Source organism: Nerophis lumbriciformis, linkage group LG28 (assembly GCF_033978685.3).
Source record: "Nerophis lumbriciformis linkage group LG28, RoL_Nlum_v2.1, whole genome shotgun sequence".
Classification (NCBI taxonomy): Eukaryota; Metazoa; Chordata; class Actinopteri; order Syngnathiformes; family Syngnathidae; genus Nerophis; species Nerophis lumbriciformis.
Window position 1 is genome coordinate 23332720 of NC_084575.2, and position 18197 is coordinate 23350916.

At 40.5% G+C, this 18197-nt stretch overlaps 1 protein-coding gene across 10 annotated transcripts in view; it reads right to left on the reverse strand.

Moving 5' to 3' along the window:
• The window catches only part of itpr1b (inositol 1,4,5-trisphosphate receptor, type 1b), a 254529-nt gene that overhangs the window by 37125 nt on the left and 199207 nt on the right, over positions 1-18197 (reverse strand). For all 10 annotated transcript variants that reach the window (XM_061923933.2, XM_072916599.1, XM_061923928.2 and 7 more), the window contains 4 exons: positions 7943-8118; positions 4146-4310; positions 3843-4032; positions 220-312 (listed from right to left, as the gene is read on the reverse strand). In XM_061923933.2, coding sequence (XP_061779917.2) covers positions 220-312; positions 3843-4032; positions 4146-4310; positions 7943-8118 — 624 coding nt within the window. The remainder of the gene's footprint in view (positions 1-219; positions 313-3842; positions 4033-4145; positions 4311-7942; positions 8119-18197) is intronic.

Here is an 18197-nt window from a genome sequence, read left to right on the forward strand (position 1 = left end):
GCGCCTAGGCTCAGCCAGTTTCAATCACATGACCGACAGTCTGACCAGATATACAGCTCAAAGACCAACCATCTTTGACTGAGTCAGTCGTCTGCCAGGACATGAAGACCGCACCGTCATTCACACAAACTTGGTTATTGACACACCGACACAAACAGGGAATGCATACATATAGAAGATCCTTTATTGAATATAATGTTGATGTTTCTCTCTACTTACCGTCATTCACAGCATCTGTTGAACAGTTTTCTCCATTTTCTTTGTGACACACACCACCCGAGAAGAACTCTCCCACAACACTGGCTCCTAGATCTGTAAGGAATCAAATATGTGTAACCTGTCTGTATCTGCCACTTCACACTGCATGGGGTCGAACCGGGGTTAGCAGATTGAGAGTCGAGAGCGTTTGGAAAAACAAGCTAAAAGCCCAAGCTGTCAGGGGTCTCAAACTCGGGGCCCATAGGCCCATATTTTACGGCTCTCCACTTAACTTCAGTTTAGTGTTATTGCAGACTGGGCAGTAACAAAATAGGTAAATATATTGCGCCAATCTTGAATCTCACTAGACAATAACAACATAGGTGCAAAACAAAATTTACAACACAAAAACATTGGGCAACACAAAGAGCAACATGCGTTAAGCAAGCTGACGCGTTAACAAATTTAGTCATATGGTTAAAACGTGAGATAGCCTCCAGCGCCCCCCACGACCCCGAAGGGAATAAGCGGTAGAAAATGGATGGATGGATGGATGGGTTAAAACGTGATTCTGAGGTGAATACTTCGCACAGCCCAACTCCTACCAGACTCTACCTCCAGCGGCACCCAGTTAAATTGGGTTTGAGACCCCGGTAACACATATACCGTATTTTTCGGAGTATAAGTCGCTCCGGAGTATAAGTCGCACCGGCCAAAAATGCATAATAAAGAAGGAAAAAAACATATATAAGTCGGACTGGAGTATAAGTCGCATTTTTGGGGGGAAATGTATTTGATAAAACCCAACACCAAGAATCATCACAAGTACATTAACTTACTCAAGGACATCTACACAAACTGCACTACCACAGTTACGATGCACAAACCAAGCGAGAAAATCTACATAAAGAAGGGTGTCCGACAAGGCGATACAATTTCGCCTAAACTGTTTACAGCTTGTTTGGAAGGCATATTTCGCTCTCTGGAGTGGGAGGATAAAGGAGTTGATATCAACGGAGACAAATTTAATCATCTGAGGTTTGCAGATGACATTGTTGTCTTGGGAGAGCAAATCAGTGAAGTGGAAGATATGCTTAAAGACCTTGCAAATGCCAGCAAATGTTGTGGATTGAAAATGAATATGAAGAAAACAAAAGTTATGGCAAATTCCATGGTACCTCATGGACCTGTGACTGTTAATGGAAATGAAATTGATGAAGTTAATGAATATATCTATCTAGGGCAGAGATTTAGCCTGAAAGAAAAGAGTCAAGAACAGGAGATAGGGAGGAGAATCAGATTGGTCTGGTGCCAATATGGAAAACTGAGCAACATAATGAGAGGAGAAATACCGTTAAGCCTAAAAAGAAAGGTCTTTAATCAATGTGTGTTACCAACCATGACATATGGAGCTGAAACCTGGGCATTGTCAAATAAAATGGAAAAGAAAATAGCAGCAGCACAACACAACATGGAAAGAAATATGCTCGGAATCACATATAAAGACAGAAAAACAAATGAATGGGTGAGAAAACAAACGCAAGTCCAAGACATTGTGAGAACTATCACATTAAGTAAGTGGAAGTGGGCTGGACATATCAGTAGGAGAACAGATAATAGATGGACTTCCCTAATGACATCATGGAGACCCATGGATGGGAGCAGAAATAGAGGAAGACAGAGTGAGATGGCGAGATGAAATAGACAAATATTGGGGAACAGTGCAGTGGAAGGGAGCAGCTAGAGATCGTTTACTATGGCAGAAACATGCTGAGGCTTCCGTCCAGCTGTGGACTGACAACGGCTGATGATGAACACCAAGAATAGACATTTGAAAGGCAATTTAAAATAAATAAATAGTGAACAACAGGCTGAATAAGTGTACGTTATATGAGGCATAAATAACAACTGAGAACGTGCCTGGTATGTTAACGTAACATATTATGGTAAGAGTCATTCAAATAACTATAACATATAGAACATGCTATACGTTTACCAAACAATCTGTCACTCCTAATCGCTAAATCCCATGAAATCTTATACGTCTAGTCTCTTACGTGAATGAGCAAAATAATATTATTTGATATTTTACTGTATTGTGTTAATAATTTCACACATAAGTCGCTCCTGAGTATAACTATGAAAAAAACTGCGACTTATAGTCCGAAAAATACGGTATACGAATACAATTATTTCAAGACCTCAGCTCAAGAAAGGATTTTACTCAAATAGTATGTTTTTTTTTAGATGACCTCTATACAAACAGGCAATTCACACTTTTGTGACATAGGAAAGCTGTACACATGACTCTGTTCTGGTTGCTCAATAAATACAACATGGTTCAGTCAACAATAAGTCATCAGCAATAATAAAAGAGTACTACACCATGTGCACTTCCTTGTACGCCCTAAAGGTCTAAACAGCATACCAACATGCATTGTGTTTCATCTTACTGTAATGTATATTGTATTCGTAGGTAGTACCAGGGGCGCAGCTAGGGATTTTGGGCCCCATGAAAAGAATCTTTACAGGGCCCCCAACACAGCGGCAACATTTTTTGATGCTATTTTACATACAATTATGCATTTTAATGGTATTTTTGACTATCACTACCATATTTTTGAAAGAAGAACAGCATCACAGTTGACATGTACAGTAGGTGAAGAACTGAGCACTCTGAATACAATGGAATTCATTTTGAGTAATTTATTTGCTGTACCACTGATTCTTAAATTGGAAATAAACTCTTCCATGAAAAAATATCAATTATAATCAGTGGAGAGAAAAAAATCTCAGCAAAAACAAAAACGCCATCAGAATACAAAATGGCCATATATGATTTCTCATAATTTAAGTAGAACTTAATATATGAAAGAATGGTAAATATATATATAATATAACGTTGCAGACTGAGTCAAGCTTCCTTTTGCAACCTTTCAATCACTGGTCCTCGCTCAACTTTTCTCACCAAAAGCCCAACGCCGAGCCTTCTCACGTGCAAAATCACTTATCAGGTCTTTGAAGTCCAGTTTTCTAGCCAACTGACTCTCAATTGACAGCATGGCAAGACTGCAAAGTCTTTCCTGAGACATTGTGGACCTAAATATTGGGTGACATATTGTCGACTCTTCAACTCCTTCTCCTCTCTTATTTTCTTTTCCTTTCTTTTTTGGCTGCCTGATTTTTGAGGCATACTGCTGTCTCCTCCGCTTTGCCCGCTGTGGCGCTGTCTGTGACAAATCGCAGGTGCGCTACCTGCAGCTGATCCAGTCGGACTGAACCATTTTACGTAAATAGAGGGGGGCAAGGGAGGGCCCTGCAGGGGTTGATGCTTCCAAAACAAATAAAGGTATTGTTACCAGGACATGGAAAATAAAACATGTGTGATTATATGTTAGTTAATAACTTAGTGTCATTATTTTTTCTGTATTATAATTTCATCATCATTAGGGGCCTCTCTGGGCCCCCCTCCATCATGGGCCCCTAGAATCCGTCTCCTTTACCCCCCCCTTTTCGGCGCCCCTGGGTAGTACTGAATACATTTTCACTATCATGCTGATGAAAAATGTCTCATGTTTGTATGTTCAGGGAAAGAAGTGTATGTTATCATCTGTTGGAAATGACAAACCGCTGCTAGTACATACCCAGGGTTTTGTTGGGAATCCTATCGACAGCCAAAATGAAGTCGTCTTTGAAGAAGATGTAGCCCACAATAGAGAAGAGGTAGACAAGTATAAGAGCCAGCACGGCAGTTAGGACAATGGAGCGGCCATTGCGAGTGACACTCTTTATGACGTTCAGCAAGGTCTCTTCTCTGTAAACCAGATCAAAGAGCTGGGAAAGGGAAAATATCAAACGTTATTGGTTCATTGAAGGCCAGTCAGTCCCTCTTGTCATATTAATTTTCTAAATTGGTTGAATGCATTTGCACGTGTGTGTTCACCCACCAGCAGGCTATAGAAGAAGACATGCACGAAGACCCCCAGGGAGCAGATAATCAGGTACAGCAGGTGGTACAGGAACTCCACGTCCATGATCATGGCTAGGTAGCCTCGTGTGAATGTTCCACGGTTGCCAACAAAGCTCATCAGGAAGATGACTTTATTGCACAACTGACAGCACAAAAAACATGTTGAGACAGAACACAATAACATCCAAGAAAAAGGTGGAACCGTAACTGTCATTGTTTGAAGCACAAACACTTACTGGTGTTGACGCTTACAAAGATTGTAGAATATTATTTAGGTCCTTATGCATCTCTACCAGCTAAAATTTAAATAGCTTACATTTCAAGTAAGCTATTTAACAAGTGTGTATATCGAAAAGCTTGGTTGCATGTCTTGCAGATGAAGAAACCAAAGCGTGTGCTGAAGTGCCCTCTTAAGAGTCAAAAGTGTGTTAAACTATCCTCTTGGGAGCCAAAATGCGTGCTTAAAAGGGAACTGCATTTTTGGGGGAATTTTACCTATCGTTCACAATCCATGACGACGGATGGATTTTTTTTTTTAATGCATTCTAACTTGTAAATAAACGTAAATAAAAATCCGCAAACAGCGGAGCCAATGGGAGGTCCTCTATTCTGCTCATGAAATCCAATAAATAACCATTCAAAAACCGCTAACAATAATCCAATTACATTTCGTGATTTGAATATTAACCAAGTATTAGTGATATTGTTATTATAATTATAGCAGCGCTGTGATCACAAGCCTGTGTACTATTTTGACATGATCGACTGGTAGGGTATTTCCTCGCTTTGTTATTGTCGATCATAAATCGAGCATCTCACCTGGACAGAAGAAGTCTAAGGACCTATTCCGACAAGTTGCTACACTTTGACATCCATTTAGGACACGGAAATGACGAGAACGACACGAAAAAACGCTTGCTCCACCGCCGCCCCCCTGCCACCCTGGTACTTAGCGAGGATTACGAGTTATTTTTCATCTAAATGGGAATATATGAACACCCAAGCAGTGGGCACCCTAATGACAGCAGACCTTACACAGTAAGTGATGTTTTATTATGTTTGTTGGCTCTCATTAAGTCTGCAGTGAGCAGAAATCAGTGATAAAAAAATAAATAAATGATAAATGGGTTATACTTGTATAGCGCTTTTCTACCTTCAAGGTACTGAAAGCGCTTTGACACTATTTCCACATTCACCCATTCACACACACACACATTCACACACTGATGGCGGGAGCTACCATGCAAGGCGCTAACCAGCACCCATCAGGAGCAAGGGGTGAAGTGTCTTGCCCAAGGACACAACGGACGTGACTAGGATGGTAGAAGGCGGGGATTGAACCCCAGTAACCAGCAACCCTCCGATTGCTGGCACGGCCACTCTACCAACTTCGCCACGAAGAAAAAACAAAAAAACATTGTGATGCGTTTTTTAAATTGATGCACCGTGTATGCTTAAAATGATCAAAAATACGTGAATATTAAAATTATTACAAATGTGCCCGTTACTACATTACATATATACTTACATCATGTATATAACACCGCAATGGAGGTGTTTGTGTGTTTTTTAAGGGCTTTCTGGCACAATAGGGCGGCTCTAATAGGTTCAACTGTAAGCAGACTTTTGATCGCATTTATCTAATATTTAGGATGAAAAAAAATAAATAAAATAACATCCATCGTCATGTCTTTCCTAATGATTGTGAACGATAGGCTAAATTTAGTGCAGTTCCCCTTTATGTAGACTCCCGGGATGCATTTTCAAGCCAAAACACATGCTAAATGTCCTTTTAAATGCCAAAACGTGTGCCAAAATGCCCTTAAAGGAACCACATGCTAAATTGCCCTCTTAGGAACCAAAATGTTTGTTAAATTGCTCTCTTGGGAGCCAAAATACATGCTCAAGTTCCCTGATAGGAACCAAAACAAGAGTTAAAAGGTACATTAAAGCATACTTGCCAACCTTGAGACCTCCGAATTCGGGAGGAGGGGAGGAAGAGGTTGAGGTGGGCGGGGTTGGAGGGGGCGTGGTTGAGGTGTGGGGGGGGGGGGGGGGCGGGGGGGGGGGGGCAGGGCGTGGTTAAGGGCGTGGTTAAGAGGGGAGGAGTATATTGACAGCTAGAATTCACCAAGTCAAGTATTTCATATATATATATATATATATATATATATACATACACATACATGTATATATATATATATATCTACATCCTGAAAATATGCAAACAAAACTGTGTTTAGATAATTGATACTTCAAACTTGCATAAATAAATATTAAGGAATATAACATAACTTGGCTTCTGAGAGCTTCAAAATGTAATGAATAAAATGCTAAAGTTGTTGATTGACAAGCAATTATTTTAATAATTAAATATGGTCATTTTAAATGAATTATTATGATCATTTAAAATTAATTATTTCAAATATGTTTATTTTAATGTATAATTCTATGGCTGGATGTAATAAGGGGTCAGAAAAAATACAAATACAATTAATTTTGATGTTTTTAGCAAAATATAGTAAAAATTTATTTCGTTTTTTTTTTTTAATTAATACAAATATTTATTTTTAGGTAACAAACATAATAATACAATTTATCTCTAGTCTGGATGATTTAGTTCTTGTCACCCTGTTGTCCTCCCGTCGTGAAAAAAGGCTGTCCTCACTCAGGTCCGCATAGAGCTGGAGGGGGCGTGGCCTCCAGCTCCGGCTGAAAATCGGGAGATTTTCGAGAGAATATTTGTCCCGGGAGGTTTTCGGGAGAGGCGCTGAATTTTGGCAGTCTCCCGGAAAATTCGGGAGGGTTGGCAAGTATGGGTGTAGGGGGTAGCGGGGGGTGTATATTGTAGCGTCCCGGAAGAGTTAGTGTTGCAAGGGGTTCTGGGTATTTGTTCTGTTGTGTTACGGTGCGGATGTTCTCCCAAAATGTGTTTGTCGTTCTTGTTTGGTGTGGGTTCACAGTGTGGCGCATATTTGTAACAGTGTTAAAGTTGTTTATATGGCCACCCTCAGTGTGACCTGTATGGCTGTTGACCAAGTATGCAGGGATTCGCTTGCGTGTGTAGAGAGCCGTAGACATCATGTGACTGGGCCGGCACGCAAAGGCAGCGCCTTTAAGGGACGCCCACAATATTGTTGTCTGGGTGGAAATCGGGAGAAATTCGGGAGAATGGTTGCCCCGGGAAATTTTCGGGAGGGGCACTGAAATTCGGGAGTCTCCTTGGAAAATCGGGAGGGTTGGCAAGTATGCATTAAGGAGCCAACATTGTGTGCTAAACAGCCCTCTCGGGCCCAACATGCATACTCAAGTGTCCTCCTGGGAGTCAAAATGTATGCTAAAGTGCCATCTTGGGAGCCAAAACATGTGCTAAAGTGCCCTCTTAGGAGCAAAACTTGCTGAAAACACACTAAGCTACTACTCTTGGATGGACTATATTGATTCCAATGAAGGCATGTAAGCGTTCCCATAGTCATTTTATGGCGTTGACAAGTTAAACTCTATTCAGGTTTAATACTCTTTGGCAATTAGCTCATATTTTCAACTAAAATATGCAAAATAAATGAATAAATAAATACAAATATTACAAAACAAAAAGCCCTACCCTTTAAAAAGTTTGTGCATGTCACTGGTCTAACTTTTTTTATTTTTTTTTTATTTTTTAGTTGTTGAGGGTGATGTGAAGTTTAATTCCAGTCAACCCCCTGCTGAGTACAACAATCTGGATGTGTGTGACTTTGGTGCAAATATATATTAATATTGTTTTGTACTTACATTAAACCCCCCCAGTAGGAGTAATGTGGGCTCCAGGCCCACAGAAAAGATGAGCCGCAGAATAGTTGAGGCAATGAGTGCCCGGATACCGTGAGGCTGAGGCAAAATGATGACAATAGCCAAGGAAACCAGCATGGCCATCCACAGCAAGGCAGACAGATGAGGTTCCAGGGTACCTGGAGATCAAGAAGAACTGTCAATCACCCTAATAGACAATATGATGGCCAAATTTGAAATTAGCCTTTGTGGCCGCTTCCGTTTTTTCATGCAATATGATAAAGATGGTATAAAATGAAAGATGTCCGATAATATCGGACTGCCGATATTATCGGTCGATAAATGCTTTAAAATGTAATATCGGAAATTATCGGTATCGGTTTCCAAAAGTAAAATGTATGACTTTATAAAACGCCGCTGTACGGAGTGGTACACGGACGTAGGGAGAAGTACAGTGCAGTTGCGTCTCCCAGTCAAACTTGCCAACCCTCCCGATTTTCCCGGGAGACTCCCGAATTTCAGTGCTCCTCCCGAAAATCTCCCGGGGCAACCATTCTCCCGATTTCCACCCAGACAACAAAATTGGAGGCGTGCCTTAAAGGCACTGCCTTTGCGTGCCGGCCCAATCACATAATATCTACGGCTTTTCACACACACAAGTGAATGCAAAGCATACTTGGTCAACAGCCATACAGGTCACACTGAGAGTGGCCATATAAACAACTTTAACACTGTTACAAATGTGCGCCACACTGTGAACCCACACCAAACAAGAATGACAAACACTTTTCGGGAGAACATCCGCACCGTAACACAACATAGGGGACGGCGTGGCGAAGTTGGTAGAGTGGCCGTGCCAGCAATCGGAGGGTGGCTGGTTACTGGGGTTCAATCCCCACCTTCTTGTTCTGTTGTGTTTGGGTATGTTAAGAAAGCAATGATGCACTGTGCCCAAGACAAATTTCCCCGCGGGGACAATAAAGTTGAACCTTGACCTTGACTTGACTTCTACCCTCCTAGTCACGTCCGTTGTGTCCTTGGGCAAGACACTTCACCCTTGCTCCTGATGGCTGCTGGTTAGCGCCTTGCATGGCAGCTCCCGCCATCAGTGTGTGAATGTGTGTGTGAATGGATGAATGTGGAAGGTAGAAAAGCGCTATACAAGTATAACCCATTTATCATTTATTTATAAACACAACAGAACAAATACCCAGAACCCCTTGCAACACTAACTCTTCCGGGACGCTACAATATACACCCCCCGCTACCCTCTACCCCCTACCACCCCCACCCCCACCTCAACCTCCTCCCGAATTCGAAGGTCTCAAGGTTGGCAAGTATGCCTTAATGTACTAACTCTTCCAGGACGCTACAATATACACCCCCCGCTAGCCCCCCCCACCCCTCATGCATGTCCCAAATTCCAAGCTGCTGTTTTGAGGCATGTTAAAAAAAATAATGCACTTTGTGACTTCAATAATAAATATGGCAGTGCCATGTTGGCATTTTTTTTTCCATAACTTGAGTTGATTTATTTTGGAAAACCTTGTTACATTGTTTAATGCATCCAGCGGGGCATCACAACAAAATTAGGCATAATAATGTGTTAATTCCACGACTGTATATATCGGTATCGGTTGATATCGGAATCGGTAATTAAGAGTTGGACAATATCGGAATATCGGATATCGGCAAAAAAGCCATTATCGGACATCTCTATATAAAATCATCGATATGACGTGCAACTTCCTGTGCTGTTGTCTCATGAGGCATATCGCACACATTGTCTACCTGTTGTGCCGTGATAGCTCCATATTTAGTGCTTTGTGTTGCTCTGCTGAGTGACTACCTTCCAACGTCATCCTAGCGTCAGTAAACCACATTTTAACTGCAGCAAAACATTCATTAAAATGCTCTCCCCTGAGCCTCCTTCTCATCTCCGTGTTCAGATTCAATAGCACTGGTTATATAAGCCGGCTGGCTAAAAATACGTTTGGCTCAAGCTGAGACAAGCTTCATCAGGGATTGGACCTGGGAGCTGCATTGTAGCATGCCGACCCGCTGCGTGGACTTGGCAGCAAAGCGAGACAGAGAAAGTTGGACGTCACACAATGTTTCTGACCATTCATTTATTTTTCCTGCTTACTCTGCAACCAAGACAACCAAGGCAGTAGAACCGACACTGTTGGGCAGGGTGGTTTTCGCGGGACTGTTTTTAATTCTGTGGAGCACTTTGTGTTGCATTTTGAGTGTGTGAAAATCGCTTTGATTGATTGATTGACTGATTAAACTTGAAGTACATGATGTGTTGCAAGGACATCGACTGAGCAGATCATGTCTGTTTGAATTGGATGGAAGCTTCAGTTATCGACTACTTTTAACTGCACCATAACGCAACATTTTAACATTAAATCATACTAGTCCAGGAGTCGGCAACCCAAAATGTTGAAAGAGCCATATTGGACCAAAAATACAAAAACACATTTGTCTGGAGCCGCAAAAAATTAAAAGCCATATTACATACAGATAGTGTGTCATAAGATATACATTGAATTAAGAGGACTTAAAGGAAACTAAATGACCTCAAATGTAGCTACAAATGAGGCATAATGATGCAATATGTACATATCGCTAGCCTAAATAGCATGTTAGCATCGATTAGCTCACAGTCATGCAGTGACCAAATATGTCTGATTAGCACTCTACACATGTCAATAACATCGACAAGTTAAAAGTTTGGTGAACAAAATGAGACAGAAAAAGTATAAAACACGTCCTAGGAAGTCGGAGAAAGTTATATATGTAAACAAACTAAGGTGAGTTCAAGGACCGCCAAAATTAGTAGGACAAAACGGTGCTGCCAAATACTCGAATCAGTGAAGCATGTTTAATATAAACAGTGGGATTTATAACAATTAGGGAGGTTTGTGTCATGTTTATCCTCCTACAGAAAACATACTAAAACTAAAAATGTTTTTTTTCCCCCTCATCTTTTTCCATTTTTCATACATTTTTTAAAAAGCTCCAGAGAGCCACTAGGGCGGCGCTAAATAGAGCCGTGGGTTGCCGACCCCCGTACTAGTCGGATACCATACTGTCTGGGTTTATAGAGGGTGTCCCATTAAGAATGGGCACATCATTTTAAAAAATAAATACAAATCAATAATCAATACATTAATGAATTAAATAATTGATCATTTAAAAACAATAATAATGTCTTTAAATGTATAAATAACATTTAAGGAATTAAATATATTGCAATTAATACATTTTATGAAAATACCACAGTAGACATACTAAACATTTTAGCATACATATGTCTTTACATACATATATACATATATATACACTAGGAGTGTAACGGTACACAAAAATTGCAAAAATTAGAGGTCACAGTTCGGTTCATTTTCGGTACAGTAAGAAAACAACAAAATATAAATGTTTTGGTTATTTATTTACCAAATTTGTAAACAATGGCTTTATCCTTTTAACATTGGGAACACTATAATAATTCTGCCCGCATTAATCAACATTAAACTGCCTCAAGTTGTTGCTCAGATGAAATAAAATTACAAAACGTTTCTTCTACATATAAAAAGTGCAACATTAAACCGTTTCAAGTCAACTCATCATGCTTAATTTATTACAGCATTTGGGAAGCCTGTAGTTGATTTATTATGTAAATGTTATATTTTTATCAACATGTGATAGCAGGGACCCTGCCATTCAAAAGTAGGCTGCTGCATTACTAATGATTTATGTAACTGTAGCTGAAAAAAAATTGTACAATAGCAATAGGAGAGACTATTCATCCCTGAACACCATGGAGTTCATGTAGGCTTAATAATGCAGTTACATTATTATATCAACTATCAGAGACAGAAACTCTTCATTTAACATAATGTCCTTTTTTGCTGCTTCAACACGGCTCAATCAACACAGAAAAAGGTCAATTGAAATAACAGACAGACAGGGCTTTGCTGTCCGTAACACACACACCGCAAAATGAGCTAACGTTACGCTAAAAGCGAATTAGCTTTCACCTCAAGCCAGGACTGCGAGCGAGCTGAGCTGCCTTTTATATTTCTAGAAGGTCAACGGGCTCATAGAGATGTTACTAGTAGTTGACTGGGAGGTGTTTATTATAATTTGGGGAGAGTCCGCTGCCTGATGCTTACCTGCTAAACGCTAAGCACTGACTACATGCGCTCTGAATACGCACTGCTGATTGGCTGTTACCGCTCTGTTTGTAACCAATCAGATGGTTGTGTGGGTGGCACAATGCTGGGTGCTGTGTAGAGTACTGACAGAGGCAGAAGGAAGTGGAGGTGGCTACTTAATATGTTCGTGTGGAAACTCGTTCGGTACACCTCCGAACCGAACCCCCGTACCGAAACGGTTCAATACAAATACACGTACCGTTACACCCATAATATACACACATATGTACATATTAGAGATGCGCGGATAGGCAAATATTTCATCCGCAACCGAAACAGAAAGTCGTCAACCATCCGCAATCCACCCGATCTAACATTTGATCAGAACTGCATCCGCCCGCTATCCGCCCGGTATATCTAATATAGACGATGCAAGGCATTAGTGAGGCACCTGCCAACTACTCCGGTTTTCCCGTAATTCGTACGGTTTTCATCAACCTATTCCGGGTTACGGGTGCAGTGATAAAAAATACGTTTTTTCTTTAATTTAAAAAAAAAAGGGTGAAAACTACGCGAATTGCACCTTGTGCAGACAAGATTTTTCGATCGGACACGGAGGAATTAGCGATGTAAAAGACCACTTTGGGACAAAAAAACACAAGTCTAATGCCGTTGCTAGCGATACAAGTGGAAAACTTTCAACGTTTTTCGTCGCCCAAACAGATTCTTTGGATGTGATAAATGCCGAAGTTTTATTTACGGAGGCAATAATTGAGCATGGACTTCCAATCGCACTGGCTTATCACATGGGACAGTTACATGTTTGTAATGCAACCTTTAAAAATCATTACGCGGTGATCGCGGTCCCAAAAATAAACTTTTCTTGCATGATAATGTCCAGAAAAATTCGCTTTATATTACTATAGAGTCCTTTTAACGAATGAGTTTGATGGTTTATCACAAACCTTAAATGAAAGAAGTCCTTTCTTCTCCTGCACCTGCATGCACTTTGGCCTTGCTTCCTGTGTGGTGCGCAATCCTGTCGGCTGTATTTCACAGCACGACATACTGTTAAAAGTGTTTATACTATTTATGCTTTCAAGTCCAAGTTGAAGAAATCTTGTTAAATGTTGACAGCATAACTACCAAAATACAGAAGTATGTCCTTAATATTTTTGCAGTGCTATTTCTGTTGAAAAGTTAAAATGATTACATTAGAGATGTGATGTGCCACTTTTCAAAGTGTCTGATGGCTTAAATTAATTTTTCATATTTTGAATTCTTTTGAAAGGCTTACAAAAAAACTACATTTGAATTGTAATTCCATGCTATTGACAGGACTATTAATTTTAATGAAGTTAGCTTACCATGTTTACAGTATGATAATTGTGATAGAAATGTGAATTTCGGGGGGTGGCGGGCAGGTATGCTGCTTACCTGCTGCGCGTGACGCCGGCCGCGGCGAAGGCGGACGAGGCGGGGTGTCGGTGCGGTGGGCGCGGTAGTGACCCTGGAAATGCGTCGGGCCCTTCTCGCGGATCGCCTCAGCTACGGCTCCCGGTGGGGCCCTCTCGGGGGAAGGGGCCTCGGTCCCGGACACCGGCGAGGCGTCCCTTCTCCGCTCCGTAAAAGTGTCCATCTCTTTTCTTTTTTTTTCTTCTGTTGTGGCATATGCAGCAGGTGCCTGCTCGTTTTTCGTATGTGGGAAACAACATTTAACTATGTGTATATATTTCCGAATTGGTTTAACTGCCACCCGCAAAAAAAAAAAAAAAAAAAAAAAAAAAAAAAAAAAAAATCTAATTGATCCGCCCGACCCGACCCGCACGCGGATAAAATCTTATTTTTTTAAATTTCATCCGCCCGATCCGCGGATAATCCGCGGACTCCGCGGTTGTGCCCGCAAACCGCGCATCTCTAGTACATATATATATACATATGCACAATAATGCTTTTTTAAACTGCTCAACACAAAAAGGACAAACTTCATTTAATGACAATTTTTTTTTTAAATTTCCAATTGCAGGAGAAGATGAAAATATAATTATTTATTTAATGCTGTTTGTGTTTTTTTTATTCAGGAAATGTATTACTATAATATATTTACTACATGAAGACGTCTTTCAGTATGCATTTTCTTGCATTTGAGTCATTCCATATGCACGAATGCACTGGTGATTCGATCCACAGCCTCGCACACAGAATTAAGTGTCAGTGTGCATATGTTTCTGTTGTCTAGATTTCAATTCAGAAAAGGTGATATGGATAATAAATGTGTGCGATGTGTTGAACTGACGGCATACCAGTATTGCAGTGACGTGCAGTCACTAGAGGCAGGTGAGGTGGGGCCTCACCTGCCATCATGGAAAGAACATTTTTTTAAAAAGAAAACAAATTAATTAAATTGTTATATGTATCCAGTGATTATACTATAAAGTTATTTTCCATTTAACTTCACCAGTTTTAGATTATTTTTATTCAAAATCGCTGAATTTTCACATTTGCCGTTCAAATACTGAGAAGAGACGGTGGGGTGATCAGCAGCCAGTTGAGGCACGTCACTCAGTGCCTCAACATGGATTCCGGACTCGGCTAACTGCTGGCCTGCTGTGCAGGATTATATTATACATTTCCATAGTTTAGTTAGCTGAGATATACAATGTACAGTGTATTTTGTCAACAACTGTATGTGTGTAACGTATTTCTTGTGCTGAGCGATCATAAAACGGCTGCAAAAGACGCACTGGCTGAGGCTCCAGTAATCCCGCCTCCTGCACCCCCGCCGTAGAATTGTTATATCAACTAAAGCCCACACTTAAACTTTCCACGTGCAAGATTGAATCTATTTAAAAAAGTTATTTCATAAGAAGCCAAAAAGTGCAAAAACAATAATGTTCGTGTTGGAGGAGTTGTGCATGACTGCAGGGCCACAACATTAGGTACACCTGCAGACTGCAGGTGTATCTAATTCACAACTCCTCCAACACGAACATTATTGTTTTTGCACTTTTTGGCTTCTTATTAAATAACTTTTGTAACCTATTTTCATGGGCTTTCCTCTTTGTGATGTTAAGTTCCTGTTATGCGCTGTTATACAGTATATGCCTTGAGCTCTTATTTTGAAGGCGCTGAGAGCGGAAGTGATGACACGTTGCGGAGGTTTTTGAAATAAGGTAAATAAAGTGGTCCTCGTGTAAACTGGAGCCTCCGTGTTTGTTATTTTGTAGTTTCATACAGTATAGGCGACATTTATAAACCCTCGGTTACACTTTTTTAAATAGATTCAATTTTGCATGTGGAAAGTTTAAGTGAGGGCTTTAGTTGCGGCGCATGGACTTAATTTATAAGTAAAGGTAAGACCATAATAACGTTTTTTTTAATTAAATGTGCTTTTTTGTGTGCTACAGTTTGTATGTGTAAAGTTAAAGTTAAGTTAAAGTACCAATGATTGTCACACACACACTAAAGTTAAAGTCCCAATGATTGTCACACACACACTAGGTGTGGTGAAATTTGTCCTCTGCATTTGACCCATCCCCTTGTTCACCCCCTGGGAGGTGAGGGGAGCAGTGGGCAGCAGCGGCGCCGCGCCCGGGAATCATTTTTGGTGATTTAACCCCCAATTCCAACCCTTGATGCTGAGTGCCAAGCAGGGAGGAATGCTGGTATGAGCTTTTAAACATAACCCGTTAACTGCTGCCAATCAAATGGTGAATAAGATACTCTTTAGGGTTCATATGTTTGTAAATCTGACTGTGATGAAGTCAGTGCCTCACCAGCCATCAACCTCACCGCACGTCACTGCGGCACACAGATAGGAGCATGATAACATGAATGTGCAGAAAACGATTGTCTGTTTTGGTGGTAAAAGCACCACTTTTCAATTGCACATGTATTGTTAGTAGTACACATACAACACGCCCACTCATAGTACATGCTCTTTTATTTTTTGCACACGCTGTTTAGCGTGTGCTATTTGGATCTTACTAAATAAGGCCTTAAGTTTGAAGGACAGTGCTGAGGAGAATTTAATTCAAGGATGAAATCATCGAAAAACATGACCGATGTGTGACCAGGCGAAGCAGTGTGAGCGTAGCAATGCTGGTTTGCACCATACTGAAGCAGAACGCTTTTTTTAACGCCAGCCAAGGGCATTAAAATATTTTCTAAATGTCAAACATTTATCCATGAAAATACGGAGAAGTTATTGCGTTATTCCAGCCACCCATCCGTTTTCTACCGCTTGTCCCTTTCGGGGTTGCTAGAGCCTATCTCAGCTGCATTCGGGCGAAAGGCGGTGTACACCCAGGACAAGTCGCCACCTCATCGCAGGGCCAACACAGATAGACAACATTCACACACCAGGGCCAATTTTAGTGTTGCCAATCACGTTATTATTACATTAATTTATAAACTTACTGTTGTTGTATTTTATACAATATTCGTGACGCGGCAGTTTGCTTTTCTTATTAAAAAGCACACAATAATTTAATTTAAATTCATTTCAATAGCGAACGTTGATTTGAGATAGGATAATAAGCTTTACGATAAGAATTTTACACTAAAGCTCACTTGGTCACTGTTGCATTTATGAGAGGGTATCCAGCAGATGACTGGCAAATTAACCAAAATGGGAATTCAAATGTCTGCAAAAGAAGTACACATTTTTACTTGCCTCGAGATCTCAAATGTACTGTAAAATCCTGGACTAAAATGTCAAGCTTTCTTTCAACCAACAACGACTCCCTTTGAAAAGCTAGCCCAACAATTTCAATTTGGCTCCTTCAATAGCGATGTAAGGAAGTTCCAACAAAGGGGGATCTCACCATTTGACCCGGGACCAGAACAATGGAAAGTTCATGAGCATCACAATGCGTGTCTTCTCTCTGCTCCTCGACTGTGGAACAATGGAGGCTTCATTGTCAGCGGTTATCACCACAGCCACCAAGGATTAATGGGCAAACTGAATAAAGGAGAGCAAAATAACCCCAAAAATTCCCCCCTTGCCACACAGTTGAGTTCACTTATTTCCTGAGAGACAATTACGTGTACACCATGCCAGTGATACCAGGCAACTGTAAATGAACACTACCAATATGATTGCCCCTCTGGGCCCACAAAGGCCTATGACATGTCACAGCTGATCATAGTAGCAGTGCAGTAAATGTACACTTTGCCGACAGACCATCATCAAACTCATAACTTGACCAGCAGAAACACAACAACAGCCTTGTAGTTCATTTGTATCCGTTTATGTATACTTAAAGTTAGAAAAGGTCTCCAATAAACAAACTATATTTGGATGCTGATCTGAGCACAGTTCAATTTCAGTTCACTGGTAAAAGTAAAAAAATGGAGATACCGCAATACTTTGATACTTTGTAAACAAATGGATGGATTGGAAAAAAAATGTGATTGGACTAGAAGAGCAGGTGAATATTTTAAAGTAGCAACATGATAAAAACTATCACAAATCTAGATGTGCCAAATTCAAAAATTGAAAGAGTGATTATGACGGGCTTCCGGTTAACACACAAACCCCGTTTCCATATGAGTTGGGAAATTGTGTTAGATGTAAATATAAACGGAATACAATGATTTGCAAATCATTTTCAACCCATATTCAGTTGAATATGCTACAAAGACAACATATTTGATGTTCAAACTGATAAATATATATATATTTTTTTGCAAATAATCATTAACTTTAGAATTTGATGCCAGCAATACGTGACAAAGAAGTTGGGAAAGGTGGCAATAAATACTGAGAAAGTTGAGGAATGCTCATCAAACACTTATTTGGAACATCCCACAGGTGAACAGGCAAATTGGGAACAGGTGGGTGCCATGATTGGGTATAAAAGTAGATTCCATGAAATGCTCAGTCATTCACAAACAAGGATGGGGCAAGGGTCACCACTTTGTCAACAAATGCGTGAGCAAATTGTTGAACAGTTTAAGAAAAACCTTTCTCAAGCAGCTTTTGCAAGGAATTTAGGGATTTCACCATCAACGGTCCGTAACATCATCAAAGGGTTCAGAGAATCTGGAGAAATCACTGCACGTAAGCACCTAAGCCCATGACCTTCGATCCCTCA